At 40.3% G+C, this 18,817-nt stretch overlaps 1 protein-coding gene across 20 annotated transcripts in view; it reads left to right on the top strand.

Annotated features, from left to right (window-relative positions):
- Nucleotides 1-18,817, top strand: part of SYNE1 (spectrin repeat containing nuclear envelope protein 1) — a 273,591-nt gene that overhangs the window by 200,328 nt on the left and 54,446 nt on the right. For all 20 annotated transcript variants that reach the window (XM_083731884.1, XM_083731873.1, XM_083731869.1 and 17 more), the window contains 13 exons: nucleotides 3,501-3,656; nucleotides 4,168-4,338; nucleotides 5,342-5,475; nucleotides 6,286-6,490; nucleotides 7,373-7,555; nucleotides 8,571-8,717; nucleotides 9,050-9,204; nucleotides 10,233-10,380; nucleotides 12,286-12,380; nucleotides 14,823-15,057; nucleotides 17,076-17,270; nucleotides 17,698-17,823; nucleotides 18,308-18,463. In XM_083731884.1, the coding sequence (XP_083588010.1) occupies nucleotides 3,501-3,656; nucleotides 4,168-4,338; nucleotides 5,342-5,475; nucleotides 6,286-6,490; nucleotides 7,373-7,555; nucleotides 8,571-8,717; nucleotides 9,050-9,204; nucleotides 10,233-10,380; nucleotides 12,286-12,380; nucleotides 14,823-15,057; nucleotides 17,076-17,270; nucleotides 17,698-17,823; nucleotides 18,308-18,463 (2,106 nt within the window). The remainder of the gene's footprint in view (nucleotides 1-3,500; nucleotides 3,657-4,167; nucleotides 4,339-5,341; nucleotides 5,476-6,285; nucleotides 6,491-7,372; nucleotides 7,556-8,570; nucleotides 8,718-9,049; nucleotides 9,205-10,232; nucleotides 10,381-12,285; nucleotides 12,381-14,822; nucleotides 15,058-17,075; nucleotides 17,271-17,697; nucleotides 17,824-18,307; nucleotides 18,464-18,817) is intronic.

Genomic DNA, 18,817 nt, shown 5'->3' with positions numbered 1-18,817 from the left:
TTCTGTCCTAACCTTCCTCTCAAAGGAGTCCAGGGTAGCAAACACAAAAATTGTCATATACAATAAAATTAAAAATAAAATGAAAGCATTTAAAGAGTTATGTAATCTCACAGCTAATAATTGCAGGGTTGCCAAAAACAGTATTTTTCAGCCACCAAATGCTTCTGTAAACAGGACTGTTTTAAAGTTTCTCCTCAATGTTAATAATGAGGAGACGGGTGCCTCACCAGGGAGGATATTCCACAAAGAGGCAACCACAGCTGAGAAGGCTCTGTCACACAGGTCAATGCCAGGCGAGCAGCACCTCCAACAGAGCTTCCCCTGCAAATATTTGAGGAAGCATTATTTTAGGTATTTGGGTGCCAAGCCATCTAGAAATTTGTATGCTGGTACCATTGCATTGAATTGGACCCAGTAACTGGCAGCCAGTGGAGTGCTTTCAGAACCTGTGGCCCATTGGCCCATTGGATCTACCGGGTAGCTGCATTATGCACTAGCTGCAGTTTCTGGGCTGTCTTCAAGGGAAAACACACCTGGAAGACATTACAGTAATCCTAGCCTGATGTCACTAGGACATGGTCAGCTGAAGCCAGGCTATCCTGGTCCAGGAACAGCTGTGCTTAGAATCCAGGTTGGAATCCAGAAGCAGTCCCAGACTAAGAACCTGTTCCCTTTGCATTGAAAGGAGGAGGTTGAAACCTCTTCCAGATACCTAATTCCCAAACATGGCAACCACCCATTCATAGCATCTCTGCCTAACCAGGATTCATCTTCAGTTTACTGGCCTCCATCAGGCCCATCACTACTTTCAGCAGGCTGGGTCTTGCTTGGCCCTGACACACCTTGCTCCTTTCCATCCCTCAATCTTATGTGGCCATGTCTCTATTGTGTCTCAAGCATAATCTGTGACATATTTGTTCTGTTTTCACTTTCTAGCTATAACTCAATATGGCAGTAGATCATTGGAATCACCCCCTTAATGTTGATAAAGATATTTCATTCCTTAGCCCTGACCTAGATTCCAGATCTTAGCTTGGCTCTGTCTGTGTAATTCAATAAGGCAGTAGACTGTCTGGATCACTCTCTTATGTTGATAAGCTGTCCCATTATTTAGCTCTGACCTAAATTCAAGACCACCCTGAATCCTGTAGACCTTTCCGGAACTTCTCATATGTGCCACTAGACTGAGGTGAATGTTTTCTATACTTTGAAAACTAAACAATTCTCTCAAGGACCAGTTTTTATATTAAAACATAAAGATATTTCTATTTTAAGTGGCTGGCAAAAAACTTACATCACAGTATCAGGAACCGGGTGGTATTCAGAAATTTCAATTATTCTCTTTGATTTTTGAAATGAAGGGAAACATTGGGGGGGGGTATATTTTTGGTCATCTGGTAGCCTAGATGAACAGAAAATCTAGCCTTGAGTCTTTTTAAAGAAATTTTGTCTTGACAAATAGCAAATTTGTTTATAAAATATAACATTTCAGATCATGTTGGTCTACCTTAATTATCAAAATGGTACATATTAAAAAATGAGGGGTGATACATTTTTTCATTAACATGATAATGATGATTCTACTGTTCTCATTATTTTAACCCAGTAGGTTGCTTGTCATCCTGTATAAGTAAGCCTTTGACCAATCACAACCACTAAGAATTTGTTTTTGACATGAGGTGGTAAATAAATAAAATTGTGACACTACATTCATGCTTGCTTGAAACAGGGTGGGTGGATTGCACTGTTGAATTTGGATCTACATTTCAATGCAGATGTATTTGTTTTCTTTCTCTTTTTCACACTACAATACTTGCAGTGGGATGTCCATTGAAAACTTTGGCCCACTGTCTGACTGTGTTCCCACTGTGTTCCCTTGTACCTTCTAAACCATGGCTGCAGATAGGTGCCAAAAACGCATTAAAGAGTGGAGTTTGCAAACATTTCCCAGTCTCTCTGCAAATGACAACTTTGATGGACCACAGGAAAATTCAGCACAGTACTCTGCATCTGGTTGGCCAAAGTGGAAGCAGGATGGTAGACTAAGTGGGCCTTACGTTAAGCTGCTCCTATGTTCTAAATTTAGATGTGCCTAGCTTTCTATGGCCGCATCCTTATTTTGCTAGGCAATGTGATAACCACAAAGTATAATTTAGCACCCAGATGTTTTGTGGTAAACATCTAGAACCTCATCCAATTTATTGTCTTTATGTGACAATGCACGATAGAGACACCCACAAACCAAGGTTTGTTCTTGGTTTAGCGAGGAGAGAGCTTAAGTCATGATTCAGATGGCATAGTAAGCCAAACTTTAACTTGGCTTAAAGTGGCATGGTAGCAAAAAGGACAAGAGGAGCAAACTAGCTGCAAGCTTCCCAAGCCACAGCTTGGCTTAGCGCGTCACACAAACCAGGCCATATTTTGGCAGGAATTTGTCTGCTAAAAACCCAAAGGAATCATTTTCCTAAGTCTTTAGACATGAGTGATATTCAACTTAGTTATACTCAGAGTAAATTCATTGAAATCAATCAGCATAAGTTAGCCTTAAGTCTTCTGATTTTAATGGGTCTACTCTTAACACTACCCATTAGAGCAATGTAAAGCAAATGTTGCAATTCCTATATTAACTGCTGATAGATAGCATTCAAATTTTCCTCAAATAGTTTAGGAAAATCTCTGAAGTAAATCAGAAGCAAGCACAACACTTTAATTGAGTTATGAGATTGGAAAGATGAAAGTATTTCTCTTCCAGTATTTTTGGCATTTGGTGCATTTTTCTTTCCTTTGATCTCAGGCCAGTTTAAATTTTATTTATTTATTTGAACATTTTGTTGTAGACCTCAGTGTAAATCTAAAAGAGAATATGTTAACCATTAAACCATTCCAAAATGAAGAGTGAAGCATTGGTCTGCCAGGAAATAGAAAAAAAAAATGTTTTATACTGAGAAAACAGAACTGGAACAACTTGTCAAAAATGTTGCAATCGTAATTTTATTTAATTGTAACTTTATATTTTAACAGCAAATATAGGTAATATACAACCTTACGAAAGACTATGCACAAGTCTTCTTGTGATTTCTAGTTATGGGCCATGAGCAATCTAAGTGACATTCAGAATCATATTCAGAATGTGGTGATTCTGAATAAACACAGGGCGGTATCCAATGCTACTGTTCCACTTGTGTGATGGAACTTACTGTTTCTTTCCTCTTCCCTGTAACTCCAGTGGGTTGGGAGACTCTCTGGAGTGGATTTGGGAGGTGTGGGGAGGAGGAGTGGAAAGGTAAGTCCATACAGCATTTGATACAGCCTATTGTTTTAATTAAAAATAATTGAAATGGCAATATGTGAATCATTATTTATGGTGAATCCATTGCGTTAGAGAGCTGTGCAAATTCTCCACCAGATCTTTCACTGTTTATCAGGAACTGTTAAGGCTTTCGACATTTGAGAAAGTTGAAAACCTAAAACAAAACCATGGTCATTTGTATTTCTTTCAGGAACTTGAACAGCAAATAAAAGCTAAGGAAAAGGAAGTTGAGAAAGTGGAACAGTGTGGCCTTTCCTTGATACAGAATAAAAAAGAAGAAGTTTCTGTTGTTGTCATGAACACACTTCAGAAACTAAACCATTCTTGGGCAAATTTGGACCACATGGTAAGCAAGTATGGCTGCATTTATGAAGAGAGGAATTTTAGCTCAAAGAGCAGCCGATGAGAATTTGTGCATGTGTTGCTGCAGTTTAGCCAAGGAATTTGATTCACTTGTGTAGAATTTATGTAGAGCTTTTTAAACATTTTACTCTGTTTGGATTGCAACTCATCTTACAACACTAAAGAATACATAGGCTATTGGCTGGATCCAGTTTTTCCATGATGAGGAAGGGGTGACCCTTGGCAATTCTTCCTCCCCACTGCAGACCCCTCTGCCTCCTGAAAATCTGCTCCATATCAGCATGATAGGTGGTGCTGGTGGCTGCAGGGGACGGGTGTGTGTGTGTGTGTTTGTGTGTGTGTGTGTGTGTGTGTGTGTGTGTCAATATTAGACCAGAGAAAATAATAAAATCTGAAATAGTAACCTTGTCTTCAGAATGATTTAAACCGGCAGCAAATGGCATTTATACTTTCCTTTTTTATTTATTGTTTGGTTCTGTTTCTTTTTCTGTCAGGTTGGCCAGCTGAAAATATTGCTGCAGTCTGTCCTTGATCAGTGGAACTCTTATAAAGCAGCTTATGAAGAACTGAATAGTTACCTGATGGAAGCCAGATACTCGCTATCTCGCTTTCATCTCCTTACAGGTTCCCTGGAAGCAGTGAAGGTTCAAGTTGATAACCTCCAGGTAAGGACATGAGCATCAAAGCCTTTAGTGTATTTAGGAAAGTCGGGGAATTTTCCAAACTTTGCAGGGAAGCAAATTATTGCCAGTTGAAGCCTTTTAAAACTGCGCTTAAAACATGGCAAACTTGTTCTACAGTGTTCTTCATTCAGTGGTGCTTTAGGATTTCAACACCTCTTAGCACCATGTTAGTTCCTGCTAACAGGTTGCCAGATGTGACTCTGAAAAGAAAATTTAAAACTTTAAAATCAAACTGCAATTAAAATGCCTACTGGAATAATTAAAAAAAATCTTCAGTTGGTGCTGGAAGTTCAGTAGGTAAAAAGTAAAAAAGGGGGGATCCATAAAAAGTGAAGTCAGACATACCTATAATCAGATGCATAGGGGAATCCATCATCAGCTCCCCATACCTGGGAGGAGGGCAAACCAGGTTGGAGAAGGACGACAGGTGAACTCAGAGCTGGAGCAAGCTGGGCTTGGTTATGCAGCTGTGGACTTGATAGGCAACCCACAAGACACTGGGAGGTTTATATCCTCTTATGTGGCTCCTACCCCTTTCTGGTTATCTGCTGGGTCCCACTGTACATATGCTCCTGTGCTTCTCCTCCTGAGTAGACCTTGTAGTGAATTCCTCTGACTGCTTGGAAAGAGCATCATCATTGGCTCTGGACTTGTTGGTAGGCCCAATGCCACCTTTGCTCCTGGGGAGAAGCGGGAAAGTCTAGGATTGAGGTGGAGTGTGTGAGGCTGTTGTGGGCAGGCAATGTGTCTTTGGAGCTAGGCAATTCAGGCTGTTCAATTGTCTGACAGCTGTGGCGCTGGAGGTCTCTACAGAGGCCCACTCCTCTTCTTCCGATGTGGTTTCTCTGGAGTCACGTCAACTGGAATTCGAATGGGTAACTCCTGCCTGTGAATAAATAACATAGTGATTTATTATTCCATGTCTTCCTTCCTGGTTGCAATTGCACATTTCTTTCCACTTTAATCTCTCTCCTCCTTTTTAAAGAACTTGCAGGATGAATTGGAAAAGCAAGACCATAGCTTACAGAAATTTGGATCAGTGACCAATCAGTTATTGAAAGAATGCCACCCACCTGTCACAGAAGTACTTAATAACACTTTGAAAGAAATGAACTTGAGGTAAGAAACCAAACATATTTTTTAAACGTAATCCCAAATAGGTACCTGAAGAGTGGGAGGGGCAAAACAAGCTTGTAGTTTTACCCTAATCTTCCCAGCTCTGTAATGAAAATCTGTTTCTCTCTGAGCCAGTATAACTTTAGGCTGTTCAAGTCATCTGTATAAAACAGGCAAAACAAAAATAATTTTCTGGTACCATTTGAACGTTAAATAGTTCCGGTATAAACCAGAAGTTTCAAAGCCAAGTAGACACCCAAATCCAGTTAAATTATGGTCTCAAACACACACACATTTCTAATAAACCCCCTTGGAAGTTGTGTGAGCTAGAGCACCCCATGGGAGAAGATTTTGATGAGATTTTAATTCTGATCTACTAGTTTACTACGTGTTTGTCTTTTTAATGTGAGTAAACATTCACAGGTCCTTCTATCTGCAATATGGTGTCCAGAATTATACCTCCTTAGCCTACCACTTCATTCTATGTAATGTTTTTTGTTCTTTTCTCCACATGTAGTTTTCAAATGAAGGGTTTCTTTAACACCCCTACATGTCTCTTTTTTTAATTACTTTTTTCTGGAACAAAACAAAGGTCATCATAGGGTTATGAAGATTGGCTTCAAAGACTGTTAGCCAACATATTGGTGTTCCTTTTTTCAAATTGTTTTTGTGAGAAATAGCCAAATTGCCATCTTTTTCATGCAGAAGTTTTGAAACCCAAGATGAAGATGTACTCAAAAGTTCTTCCATAGCCTATTTTGTTTTCCCTCTGTGAGCTCCTCTATCTCACAATCCATTGGTTATAATCACTAGGTGGAACAACCTTCTAGAAGAAATTGCAGAGCATCTGCATTCCAGTAAGGGTCTGCTTCAGCTCTGGCAAAAGTACAAAAACTATTACACACAGTGCTGCTCCACAGTTCAGCAGTATGAGGACCGAACAAATGAACTTCTGAAGGCTGCAACTAGCAAGGACATTGCTGATGATGAAATTGCTGCTTGGATTCATGATTGCAACGTAAGTTCAGTAAACTGAAGGCTGTGCCATTAGTCCACACTCTTTTTGCAGCAAGGTCCCTAATGTTAAATACGCAAGGATTCTTAAAAACTAGCTGAATACTGACAAGGGAACAGATGAAGTGTTTCCCTTCTCTTCCAATACACCTTTACCATACTCATTCTTCTCCCAGGCTCCAGTCCCTGATCCTCCACTCAGACCATTGCCACTCATAGACCAGGGAGATCAGCTTTTCCAAAACATTTCCCCACACCAAATTTGTCTTGAGACCCTAAGGCATTCCCCCAAATAGCAAATTGGGAGGATGAGATAAGGTTGCTTATTGCCACCTTACCCCTGAACCCAGGTTCTTTTGATTGCTACATCTTCATAGTCCTGGGACTGTGGTATTACCTTCCCTGTTGGTGATGGCTGCACCATCCAGTGAATAGGTTTTCAAATCCCCATGCAGCCATGAAGCTCGCTGGGTGAACTTGGGCCAGTCATCATCACATAGCTTAAGCTACCTCACAGGGTTGTTGTGATGGTAAAATGGAGAGGAGGAGAACTGTGTACACCATCTTGAGCTCCTTGGAAGATAAAGGTGGCATATAAGTGTGTGTGTGTGTGTGTGTGTGTGTGTGTGTGTGTGTGTGTGTAATGAATGAATGAAGGAATGAATGAATGAATACACAAATGCTTGCCTGCAAGGCATGGAGCAGGTCACTAGGACTCACAGCCAAGATGGTCAATGCCATTTTCTTCCAGGAGAGCTAGCACAGCTATAACAGTTATGTTGAGGTCCATGTCAACATATTCTAAGTTCAATAATACTTTGCACTATGAAAAATCACCCCACAGAAGATACTTGTATGCTGTTTTTAAGTATCACAATCTCTGCAGGACTTGCTTAAAGGCATGAAGACGGTGCAGGATTCTCTGTTTGTTCTGCATGAACTGGGGGAACAGCTGAAGCAACAGGTGGACTCCTCTGCAGCAGCAGCTCTCCAGTATGGCCAAGTCTCTCTCAACCAGAATTTATCATCCTTGGAAGAGGCTCTGAGCAGGCAGCAATCTATACTACAGGTAGGAAGACCTTACCAAACTTACAGCTCCTTCTTTCCCAGTACCTTCCATTGCTCACATAATTCATGTAAGTTTTTAACTTGATGTTTTGCTGTGATTTTAATACTTTATTGGGAGCCACCCAGAATGGCTGGGGCAACCCAGTCAGATGGGTGGCATAAAATTATTACTATTATTATTTTTAAGTTGGGATTGTTGTACTGCCTTGTTTAGGACATGATAATAGTAATTATCACTTCTTCAAATGAAACCAGCTTTTGCAGAATAGCATTATTGTCTCATTGTTTTAATAGTAGTCACCATATTGAATGACTGGTCTGAAAGTTTTCATCAGCAACTGTGTCTTCAATGAATGACACCCAGACAATGATATTTGGTCTTTATTTAGCATTTTGCTCTTGTTGTGACTGAAATGGTCACGTTATGGATGAGTTGCCCCATGGCAATAGGACAGATGTCTGTGGAAAAGGAGGAAAAGTCTTTGTGCAATGTATGTAGCTCATAAGTTGCCGCATTATTTTTTTTTTAAGATTTTAATTTATGCATGAAATAGGAAACAAAACAAATAAGAAAAAAAAACCAAGAAAAGGGTAGTATATAGATTCTCTCTGTTGGTAAAATATGAGGGTAGGAGGGCATGAGGAGACATGTAAAAAAAGGGCCAATAAGAAGTCCATATTTATCTAGCAATCCAGCCAGTACTTGCTTATAGCTCTCTGTATAAGTTAACTTCACCTCTAAAAGCTGAGCCATTTAGTTTATTGTTCTCTCCCATCTTGATGAGACAAGATATCTGCGCTCTCTCTCTCTCTCTCTCTCTCTCTCATCTCCACTTTTCTTATAAATAGTTCCTGTATGAATAATGCCTTTGAACACCAGAAACTGTGATTATTCCATTCTAATTCACCCAAGCTGCAAGATCTGCTAACATACACTGTTACTGGTAGACAATTAGTCAAAAGAAACCCACATTTCATAATGTATGACCTTTCCTTTCCTTTTTTTCTAATCGAAGGCTGGGGTTCAAGATTACCAGACATTTTCCAAGAGCCTAGGAGGACTAGAGGATTGGACAAAGCAAGCCGAAGAAGTGCTAAAAGAACAAGACCCAAGTAGTTCATCTGATCTGTCCACAATACGGAATAGAATGGAAGAGCTTAAAGTGAGTTAGGACAGAAGCGTGGCTTTTTTTTTTACTTGCGAAATTTGTCTGATACTAAAGTATGTTTAATGAGAACAAACACTTCAGGGAACCTTTTCCCCAATAAAGTAAACTGTGAGTTGTTGTTTTCCAGCAGAACATAAGGATTTAAACTGAATATGTTTTATTGTTGTAATGGATGTGTCTAAAATCTAAAATTGTGCTACTATATGAAAGGCATCTTACATGAATATCTATAAAAGCACTGATATGTATGTTCATTCTGGTTCTTTGATGATCAGCTTCCTAGCCCATATGCTCTGATTACTTCTTTGTTCCCTGTCACTATACAGCGCCAGATGTTAAAATTCAGCAGCATGGCACCAGATATGGATCGTCTGAATGAACTGGGATATAGACTACCCCTGAATGATAAAGAAATCAAAAGGATGCAAAATCTAAACAGGCATTGGTCCATCATTTCGTCACAAACCACAGAAAGATTCAGGTGGGACAACTTATAAAGGACCAAAGTTTTAACATGGACTGAATGGAGGTTTAATGTAGCACGGTTAAATAAATGTGATGCTTCCAGGCTTGGTTTTTAAACTTATTCTATAGTTTCATAAGACTGGGAGAAATTAAAAGTTTGATGGATTCAATTGTGTTCCTGAAAGCAAAATAAACTCCATTAGTCTTGCCTAACCTGGTACGTTACAGATATTTTTGGACCACAACTGTGCTGGCTGGTGCTTTTTATAATCCATAGTATCTGGAGGGTACGAGGCTGGGAAAGCTAGTTCTGCTTGTTTCTATAAAAATGTGTTGTCGAGCTGCAGTTTGGTTGCCAACTGGTGCTGCTGCAAACTACAGCATGACAACACATTTCAGCACAAATGAAAGGTTGTGGATGGGCAGTTCAAGCAAACTTTGGAGGGGGTAGCCGCAGCAGGCTGCAGCAGGGCTCCTGCCACTGCCCCAGCTCAACTAGTTCCTCTGCCTGCCAACTTTGGGGCCCTGCTTGAAGTGAGCAGGGGCACAACCCCATGTGTGTGTGCACACAGCGTTAGTACAAGTGGGAAGCTTGAGAAGACTCATTCCTGAAATTGCCCTCCTGTACCCACTTACCTGACAGTAATCTCCTGTACTTACTAGTGAATTTTCTGAAATAGCAACAATGAGCTAATCACTTCATTTATTGAAACGGAGGTTGCTTTGCTAAATCGGTTATTCCAAAATGAAGGTAGCTGTGGGTTTTTGTTTATGAACTAAAGGCACATTTTGTGGGGAAAACATATTCTTCTAACATTCAAACTAATGAAATAGGCAAGCAGAAATGTGTGTGTTTATTTACTGTGGTAGTTGTTTTAAATTAATTTTTATGTACATACTTTTTCTTTTTAAAAAATACCCAGGATGAATAAATAAATAATCTCATTTAGGCCAAAGTGAAGTGAAATGGCTCCCTTAAGAACTGCTGTAAATTTGTTTTAGCAAGCTCTGAGGTGTTACTGAATCACTCTTTTATCCTTGCAGTAAGCTGCAATCCTTCATGCTGCAGCAACAGACCTTCCTAGAAAAATGTGAGACTTGGATGGAATTCTTGGTTCAGACGGAACAGAAATTGGCTGCTGAGATTTCAGGAAACTACCAACTTCTTTTGGAACAGCAGAGGGCGCACGAGGCAAGTTGTAATGAAAGAATGAGCAAACTGACAATCCAATCTGTGGCTGGATTGATCAGTGGCTTGTAGATTGCAATCACTGCAACCATAAGCGTTCGTTGTTCCAGTGTTAGGTTTTGTCATCTTCCGTACACCTTCTTTACTCATTCCGATTAACTGTGTTATATGTGAGCTGGAAGTCCATTGGTATCAGCCGTAGCAACTGCTGCGTGTGAACCACCCTAGGATCTACAGATATGAAAAGTGGTATATATACATTTAATCAATAATAATGATGATGAATAAGAATTTCTGCACAATGTACTGTGCAAGATGATTGTAGAGAGTGCTTAGTCTGAGTTCTACAACTAGAAGAGGGTACTTGAGTCAGGTGTTAATTTATTTGAAGTCTTACTTTGTCAAATGGTTTCCATAGTTTGATTTGCTCAGTCCATTCCTCATCCATTAGCAAACAGGCAGGTGCTATCTATCATCTATCTATCATCTATCATTAGCTATATTTCATAAAATTTATATACTATTTGGTTGTAAAATCAAACTCAAAGCTGAGTACAAAAAGATAAAACAACAAAATCAAGAAAAATTCACAACCATACTTTAAAACACACAAAAGTTAAAATGCTGAAACATATTACAAATTACTTCAAGTGTTTAACCATCTGACTAGGCTTGTCTAAACATTAATGTTTTTAGCAGGTGCCAAAAAGAGCACAGTGAAGGGGCCGGCTTGATCTCAGCAGACAGGGAATTCCAAAGTGCAGGAGCTGCCACACTAAATGATTGAGGACTTAGAAAGGCAAATGGGTATTATATGGTACCTGTAGTTAGCCAATTCTACCCATTGTAGCAGTCGAGTGGGCACCTGTGGGGCAAGGCGATCTCTTAGATAAACTGGTCCCAAGTTGTTAAGGGTAAATATATTATGGGGTACATTACTTCCTTCAAATCCTTATATCATCTATAGGAGATCTGGTTTTGAGTATATATAAAAACTTCAGTTAAATAGATGGCTCTGTCTGAGTGTTATTTTTTCCACAGGGTGACATTGGGAGTTGGGTTGTTGTCTCCTGTTGTCCTCACTGTTGAAAGGTCATAGACTGAACTGGCAGATCTGTGGTTATTCATATGCAGGATCCTGGGATATTTATTTTTAAAGTGGGTGGGAGAGAAATAATGCCTCAGTAGGTCAGTAACTGAAGCCCTTGGCCATTTTTTTTTAATCTATCAGGCTAAACATGCTAATATATCATTGCATATTCCTTCACCTGTAATGTGATTCTTCTGCCTCCATTTTTAAAGTCTTCCATTGTGGAAAGCTAACAGTGGAGCTTATTGCCACCAGAGGTCTCTAGGGAACAGGCAGTAAACATAACGAGGAATGCTCATCCACGCTATCTTAAAAGTTGAAAAAACAATATGTTTGTGTTTAGAATACAGTACGCTTCCAGGGTTTTTCCCTTTAAAATGAAGTTTCTTCTCCCTGTTGTGTAACAAAAAATTAAACAAGCAAAAGGAAAATCTCTAGCAAACACTACTTGAAATGTGTTTCTTATACATCATAGAAAGCAACATACTATCATTAATATAAAAACAGGATTAAAAATTTGGTGCTCTCAATTTTCATGGCATAGACCAAATAACCTGAAAACCACACAAAAAAAACAACCCCAGAGACTTTGATCCTGATTACTTAACGAGTCACCCAGGCTTTGGGAAACTGTACTTAGGTCAATTGGTACCAATAACCAGTTACTTTGTTTGTTTAGAGCAGTCTATTAAAAAAGCTGAATTATAAGAATACTGACTAAGTGGAAAAATTGTTTTGGAGCCAAATGTTTCAGTGTCCTTAAGCTTATTTGATTTTTTTCCCCTTTTTCTTATTTTTTTAAACTTCTAACATGCTAGCTATTCCAAGCAGAGATGTTTAGTCGGCAGCAGATTTTACATTCCATCATCATGGATGGTCAGCACCTTCTTGAGCAAGGACAGGTGGATGACAGGTAAGAATGTGCAGAACCTGACTCTTTATAATTCTGCAGAATTTTTCTCTGTTCTCTGTTCTATTCAAAGTGTCAACCACATAAAGTGCAAAATTTGTTGGATTTTCTGAACACATGCCTCTGTGTTTTTTCCTCTGAAAAAGCAGTTGCTCAGTTAGCAGTAGGTCAGCACAGGACTGCTGGCATTTTGCACACACAAATGTGTACACACTAATTCCAGCTACACCACAATTTCCATTCTGTTTTGCTGCACAGAAGCTTCCGCAGCCAGCTGGTGGGTGGGCTGAAGGGTTTTGTTCTTGATTTGTTTCCACTGCTTTCTTGTATTTTCTTGTATTTCTTGTATATTCTTGTATTTGGACATCCAGCTGCCAATTGTGTTCTTCTTCAAATGAAAGTTAAATTGGATAATTCATTCAGAAGAATAGCCTGGGAAATTGTCCACACCAGCAAATACAATATTCAGATTATTGCAGTATACCTAATAAGAGCATTTCATTTTTCCTTCCAATCATTATTTGTGCTAACACAAATTGCCAGGGAAAATAGGCTCCCCCCTGCCTTTTCCTAGAAGAACTTTCTTATAACCTTTACAACTAGAATACTAGAAGAGCCTTCTGGATTAGACCAAAATCCAGCCTCCGTGGCCTGCAGAATGCCCCCAAGCAGAGTCTGAGCACATTAACACTCTTTGCACTTGGGATTCCCAGCAGCTAGTCTGCAGAGACATACTACTTCCAACTGGAGGTAGTACATCCCCATGATAACTAGTAGCCATTGACAGACTTATCCTTCATGACATGGTCTAATCCTCTTTTAACACTGTCCAGTTTTGTGGCCATCACTATCTTCTCTGGTAGCAAATTCCAAAAGTTTAATTATTCATGAAGAAGTACTTCCTTTTGTCTGTCCTGACTTCCAGCATTGAGCTATATTGGGTGATCCCAGGTTCTAGTGGTGTGAAAGAGGGAGAAAAGATTTTTTTTGGGGGGGGGTCCATTTTCTCCACACCATACATAATTTAATTATTTTATATTCCTCCTTACTCAACTGAAAAGCTCCCATTGGTGTAACCTTTCCTAATAAGGAAGTTGCTTTCTTAAGGATGTCAGCTGGGCCCTGTGTGTTACCATTGTTTATCTAGTAGTCTGTCAGTAACACCTAGGACCTTTTCTCTTGATACCACTGTTGGCCACAGTTCCTTGTATTCCTCTCCTGGAAAAACTTAGTTCAGGCACAGTGATCTGAAATGGTATATTTTATTGTTGTAAGCTTCCATGGAACCTTATGGTAAAGGGTGAATAAGAAATAAAACAAAATAAATCTTCCACAGTGAAGACAGTTACAAATAGTTTTCTTCCTCCTTTAGCATCCTTTCGGACTCCCTTTTCAAAAGTCCAGTTGACTGTCTAATGCAGGTGTAGTTGGAAGATGTGGGAGATGTAAATGCTGGGTTTAAGCTTCTTGGGCACTGGGGAAAAATATTAGGCAACAAAAGTTCTTCTTGAATGCTGCTTTTCTTTCTGAAGTAGTGCTATGCCATTATTTTTCTTCAGTTCATTACTGTGCTTTTTAAAAACTGAACTTTGTAAGAGATCACAGTCTGACCAACTTTTGTTTATCCCTCTTTTTCCTCCATCTTACTGATATGTACAAGCAGTTGTGTGCATTGCCAAGCAGCACAAAAAGGAATAAATTTAATCAAAACACTCTTTTTCAGCTTGTGCTTTGTCAATGTACTTAGGTGATTGTTCGTATCAGTTACTAAGATGGAAAAATCAGAAGTGACCAGGAGGAACTGCTAGCTGTGGCAAACTTTGCATGTGTTGATTTCAAAAATTACTTTTGACATTCTTAACCTTCATTCAGAAGGAAGGTGGAGCAGAGTGAACCTAAAGAACAATCACAGGGGTGCTTTCATCCCTAGAGTGTTGAGGAAAATGCACTTCAGAAAAAATGTTCTCATAGAAATGCTCTGGTCTAGACCAAACATACAAGTGTTTATATGCTGATAAATGCTTAAGCCAAGATGACTAAATTGCCATGTCTAGCAATAAAATGGAATATATGTATACAGGACATATCAGAAGCCTGGTGGAATTTTGCGGTCTTTTTAATCTTACCCTTGAACTTTGTTTTTGTTTGCTCCTCATCTGCCCTCATTGATTCTTTCAAAGAAATTTGCAGATACTTTGTGGTATCACAATGAAACCTTAGAGACAAAGGTACTGACTATTCCAGCTGCCTTAGCTTTAGCTCCTCTGATCACACCAGAAGTACGGTAATAAGACCTTAGAATTGGAGCTCAGACATCAACCAGTTTTTTGTTAAATTAAAGCCTATCATGTTCACAGACCCTACAGTTTTTGGAAGCTCTCTTGGTGCTGTTTGGCTGAATGACAGATATCAAAATCCTTCATTTTGTGTCCTTTCTTCTTATAGGGATGAGTTTAATCTGAAACTGGCCCTCCTCAGTAATCAGTGGCAAGGGGTGATTCGCAGAGCCCAGCAGAGGCGGGGCATAATTGACAGTCAGATTCGCCAATGGCAACGCTACAGAGAGATGGCAGAGAAATTGCGCAAGTGGCTGGTGGAAGTGTCTGGTCAGACAGCAACTGGACTGGGCAATGTTCCTATACCACTGCAGCAGGCTAGAGCATTGCTGGATGAAATGCAGGTAAACCTTGTTGTTGTTTAATCGTGTCCGACTCTTCATGACCCCATGGACCAGAGCACGCCAGGCACTTCTGTCTTCATGGTAAACCTTGGCAGGCCCTTAAAGTTATAAAACTGGAATTAAGTGCAATTTTTGCTGTAAGTAAAAAGTGAATACATTCATCAGTTGTAGCCGCAATTGGTATAAAATACATAAAAAGGATGTCATCAAAAATATCAGCCCAGCATCTGGCTGATTCCCCATTAGCCCATACCTAATTGCTGCTTATTCCCCAGATTTGCTGTGAATGGCTTGTTCCAGGTGCACTTCTTTGGTGTACCTCTTTAGGGAGTCCTTGAACCTTAATGCTTACCAGCCGAGTTCAAATCTTATATACAGATTCATAGTGTAGATAGGTATGAAGTATTGGGAGTTTGTAGTAACTGGGATAAAAGAAGACAATGAAAGGAGTCACTCCTGCAGTTGTGCTGATAAACAGTAAAAGAAAAGGATAATAGCTCTAAAGTTCTGAAACTGAATATGGGGAAAGGGAAGGGAGGCATCAGATTCTATTTCCGAAGGGTAGCTGATGCTACAGCATTCCTGTATTTCAGGCATCCCCGACCTTTGGCCCTCCAGATGTTTTGGACTACAATTCCCATCATCCCTGACCACTGGTCTTGTTAGCTAGGGATCATGGGAGTTGTAGGCCAAAACATCTGGAGGGCGGCAGGTTGGGGATGCCTGCTGTATTTTGTAAGTGCTGTATGAGAGAAACTGGGAGACCGATGTAAATTGCTGAGCATTCTAAGGAAGAGTGAAATGTAATTTTTTTTAAAAAAAGGTTTTGCACATATTTTGGTAACACATTTTTTAACTATCATTTTCAATATATGGGGTGGCCTCCCACTAGTAGGAGGCATGTGTGTAGAGGGATAAAAGATAGAGGGGGAAGGGAGTTATTTTGGGAAAGATACAGAGAAAAATGAAAAGGATTCATAAAAAAAAGAGAAGGGAGAGCAGAAAAGAGAGAGGAAAGAGAAAATAGGCTATTTCCCCCCTTTCTTCCATGCCCTGAGGAACAGCAAATGAAATTGTTGGTAGGTGCCTCTTTATTGTAGATACTACTAGTTCTTTCTTTGACATAAGACAGGTAACTATTGCAAAAATATATATATATTCTTTGGATAAAAGGAATAAGAGTACCGTATTTTTTGCACCATAACACTCATTTTTTTCCTCCTAGAAAGTAAGGGGAAATGTCTGTGCGTGTTATGGAGCGAATGCCTATGGATGGCGGGGGATCTGCTGCAGTTGTGAACAGAGGATCCATGGTTCTCCTTCCTTCCCTCCTCTGTGGCTCGCTTTGAAACAGCAAAGCGGGAGAAGAGCCGCTGAGTGGGGAGGAGAGAGGGACAGAGAGCCTGCTTCTTTAAAGGAGCAAAGCGGGAGAGGAGAGGAGCCTTCTCCCCTTAAATCCCTCTTCTGCATTATTAGCAGAATCCTTCTCCACACACCCCACGCGTGCTCCTCGTCCCTTGAGTGCTTTTCCTTCCCTCCCCACTTAAAACATGGTTACAAAGCACGGATCCACATGGATCCTCAGGATTTTTGCACTGGGTCACCCCAAATTCACCATCAGATCACATAGCATGTCCATGGCTACATTTTGCACCAAAAAAGTCACGCACTCACTGTTGCCTGGGGCCGCAGTGGTGCAAAAACATGATTACAAAGCATGGATCCACATGGATCCTCAGGATTTTTGCATTGGGTTACTTCAAACTCACTGTCAGATCACATGTCTGTGGCCACAGCATGAACCACAAAAAATCATACATCCACTGTTTCTTTTAGAATATTTTTTTTCTTGTTTTCCTCCTCTAAAAACTACGTGCATGTTATGGTCGGGTGCGTGTTATAGAGCGAAAAATACGGTACTTATAATAGTTTAGGATTTAGAATAGTTCTGATCCATCAAAGAATGTATTGTGGGGGAAAACAGAATGATGCTAGAAGAATGTCATTGGTCTTCACAGCTTAAAGAAAAGGTTCTCCTTCGCCAGCAAGGAAGCTACATCTTAACAGTGGAAGGAGGGAAGCAGCTATTACTCTGTGCTGATGGTGAGACAGAAACATCCCTACAGTCTGAACTTTCAGAAATCCAGGAGTGCTGGAAATTGGCTAGCCTCAAACTTGAGGAACAGAAGAAACAGCTTACATTCTTGTTAAAAGTAAGTTTACTTAATGAATTCACCACTTCAAATAATGCTGTTTTATTATGCCTCTGTGAGAAAGACAAAGTCACTGACCCCAGCTCTGTCCATGTCTCTGTGGGGGACCTGTGGCTTTCCAGGTGTTGCTGGACTACAACTCCAATCATCCCTGCTCATGTTGGCTGAGGTGGGTGAGAGTTGGAGTCCAGCAACAACTAGAGGGACCCATGTCCCCCCAGCCCTGCTTTATATAATGAGAACAAGATCTCATCTCTACTTTACATGATTATGTGCAAACTAGTTAAAACACTTGGAGTAACTTTGAGGGAAGCATTGGCCAATTGCATCACTTTTCTTTTCTTTTTGCATATTCTCTGTATTCTTTCCTTGCCCGGATTCTGAAAATTACATTCATATTGTCTTTCCCCACACCCTCTCCCTTCAGGACTGGGAGAAATGTGAAAAAGGCATAGCAGATTCTCTGGAAAAGTTAAAATCCTTCAAGAAGAAGCTCTCCCAGCCACTGCCAGACCATCATGATGAACTCCACACAGAACAGATTCGTTGTAAGGTAAAAACACTCCTACATAAGGGACTCTGGCCCCAAAGGAAATGCTATATAGCTGCAATGGCATAAAGGTGGCTGCGGCAGCCATTGTTCAGAAAACGAGGCAGGCTAGCTTATACTACTGGGCCACAGAGTCAAACCAGATGTGGGGGGGGGCCTTGATCAGATGTCCCAACTTCTCAAGTTTTGCTTAAAATCAGGCCTATAGAAGGGCTCCAGGTTTGATCAGATCAGCTGCACTGGGGGAAGGATGTTTCAAAGCCAGAATGTTTGAATTGAGCCAAAGAACCAGAACCCAGATACTTGTTTTTTGTTGCTATTATTTATGATAGGAAGCTTTTGATAACTATTTTTATTTGAATATAATGATTTAATGTTATAAAAGGGTTTCTCTTCTACAGTACTGCACAGAATCACCAAAAGCAAATAATAAATGTGTATTTCTCAAATATTACAATGCCTCATAGAATTTCTTCTTCCCATCCAGGAGCTAGAGAGTGCTGCTGAGGGGTGGACAGATGATCTTGCCCACCTAGCTCTGCTGAAGGAGACTCTGTCCTCTTTTATCAGTGCAGACGATATATCAGTTCTCAATGAGCGTATTGAACTACTGCACAGACAATGGGAAGAGCTGTGTCACCAGGTAAAGTAGTATAAGTCATGGGGGGGAATGGGAGGGGGGCGTTCACCATTAGGTTGCACCAAACCTTTAGGTCAGACCAGAGAACCAGTGTGGTGTAACATCTGGAGTGTTGGGTTTAGATGTGGGAAATTTGGGTTAGAATTTCCTGCTCAAAAAGGAAGCTCTCTTGAGCAGCCTTGATATAGCTCCAGGAGCTGCTTGAATAAAAGTTGGTATGTATATGTGTAATAAAGAGACATAGTCCCATTGGCTGAAAATCTTATAAAGGTAAAGGTAAAGGTACCCCTGCCCGTACGGGCCAGTCTTGACAGACTCTGGGGTTGTGCGCCCATCTCACTTAAGAGGCCAGGGCTG

Source organism: Podarcis gaigeae, assembly GCF_964106915.1.
Source record: "Podarcis gaigeae genome assembly, chromosome: 3".
NCBI lineage: Eukaryota > Metazoa > Chordata > Lepidosauria > Squamata > Lacertidae > Podarcis > Podarcis gaigeae.
This window is presented reverse-complemented; position numbering and strand designations above follow the sequence as displayed.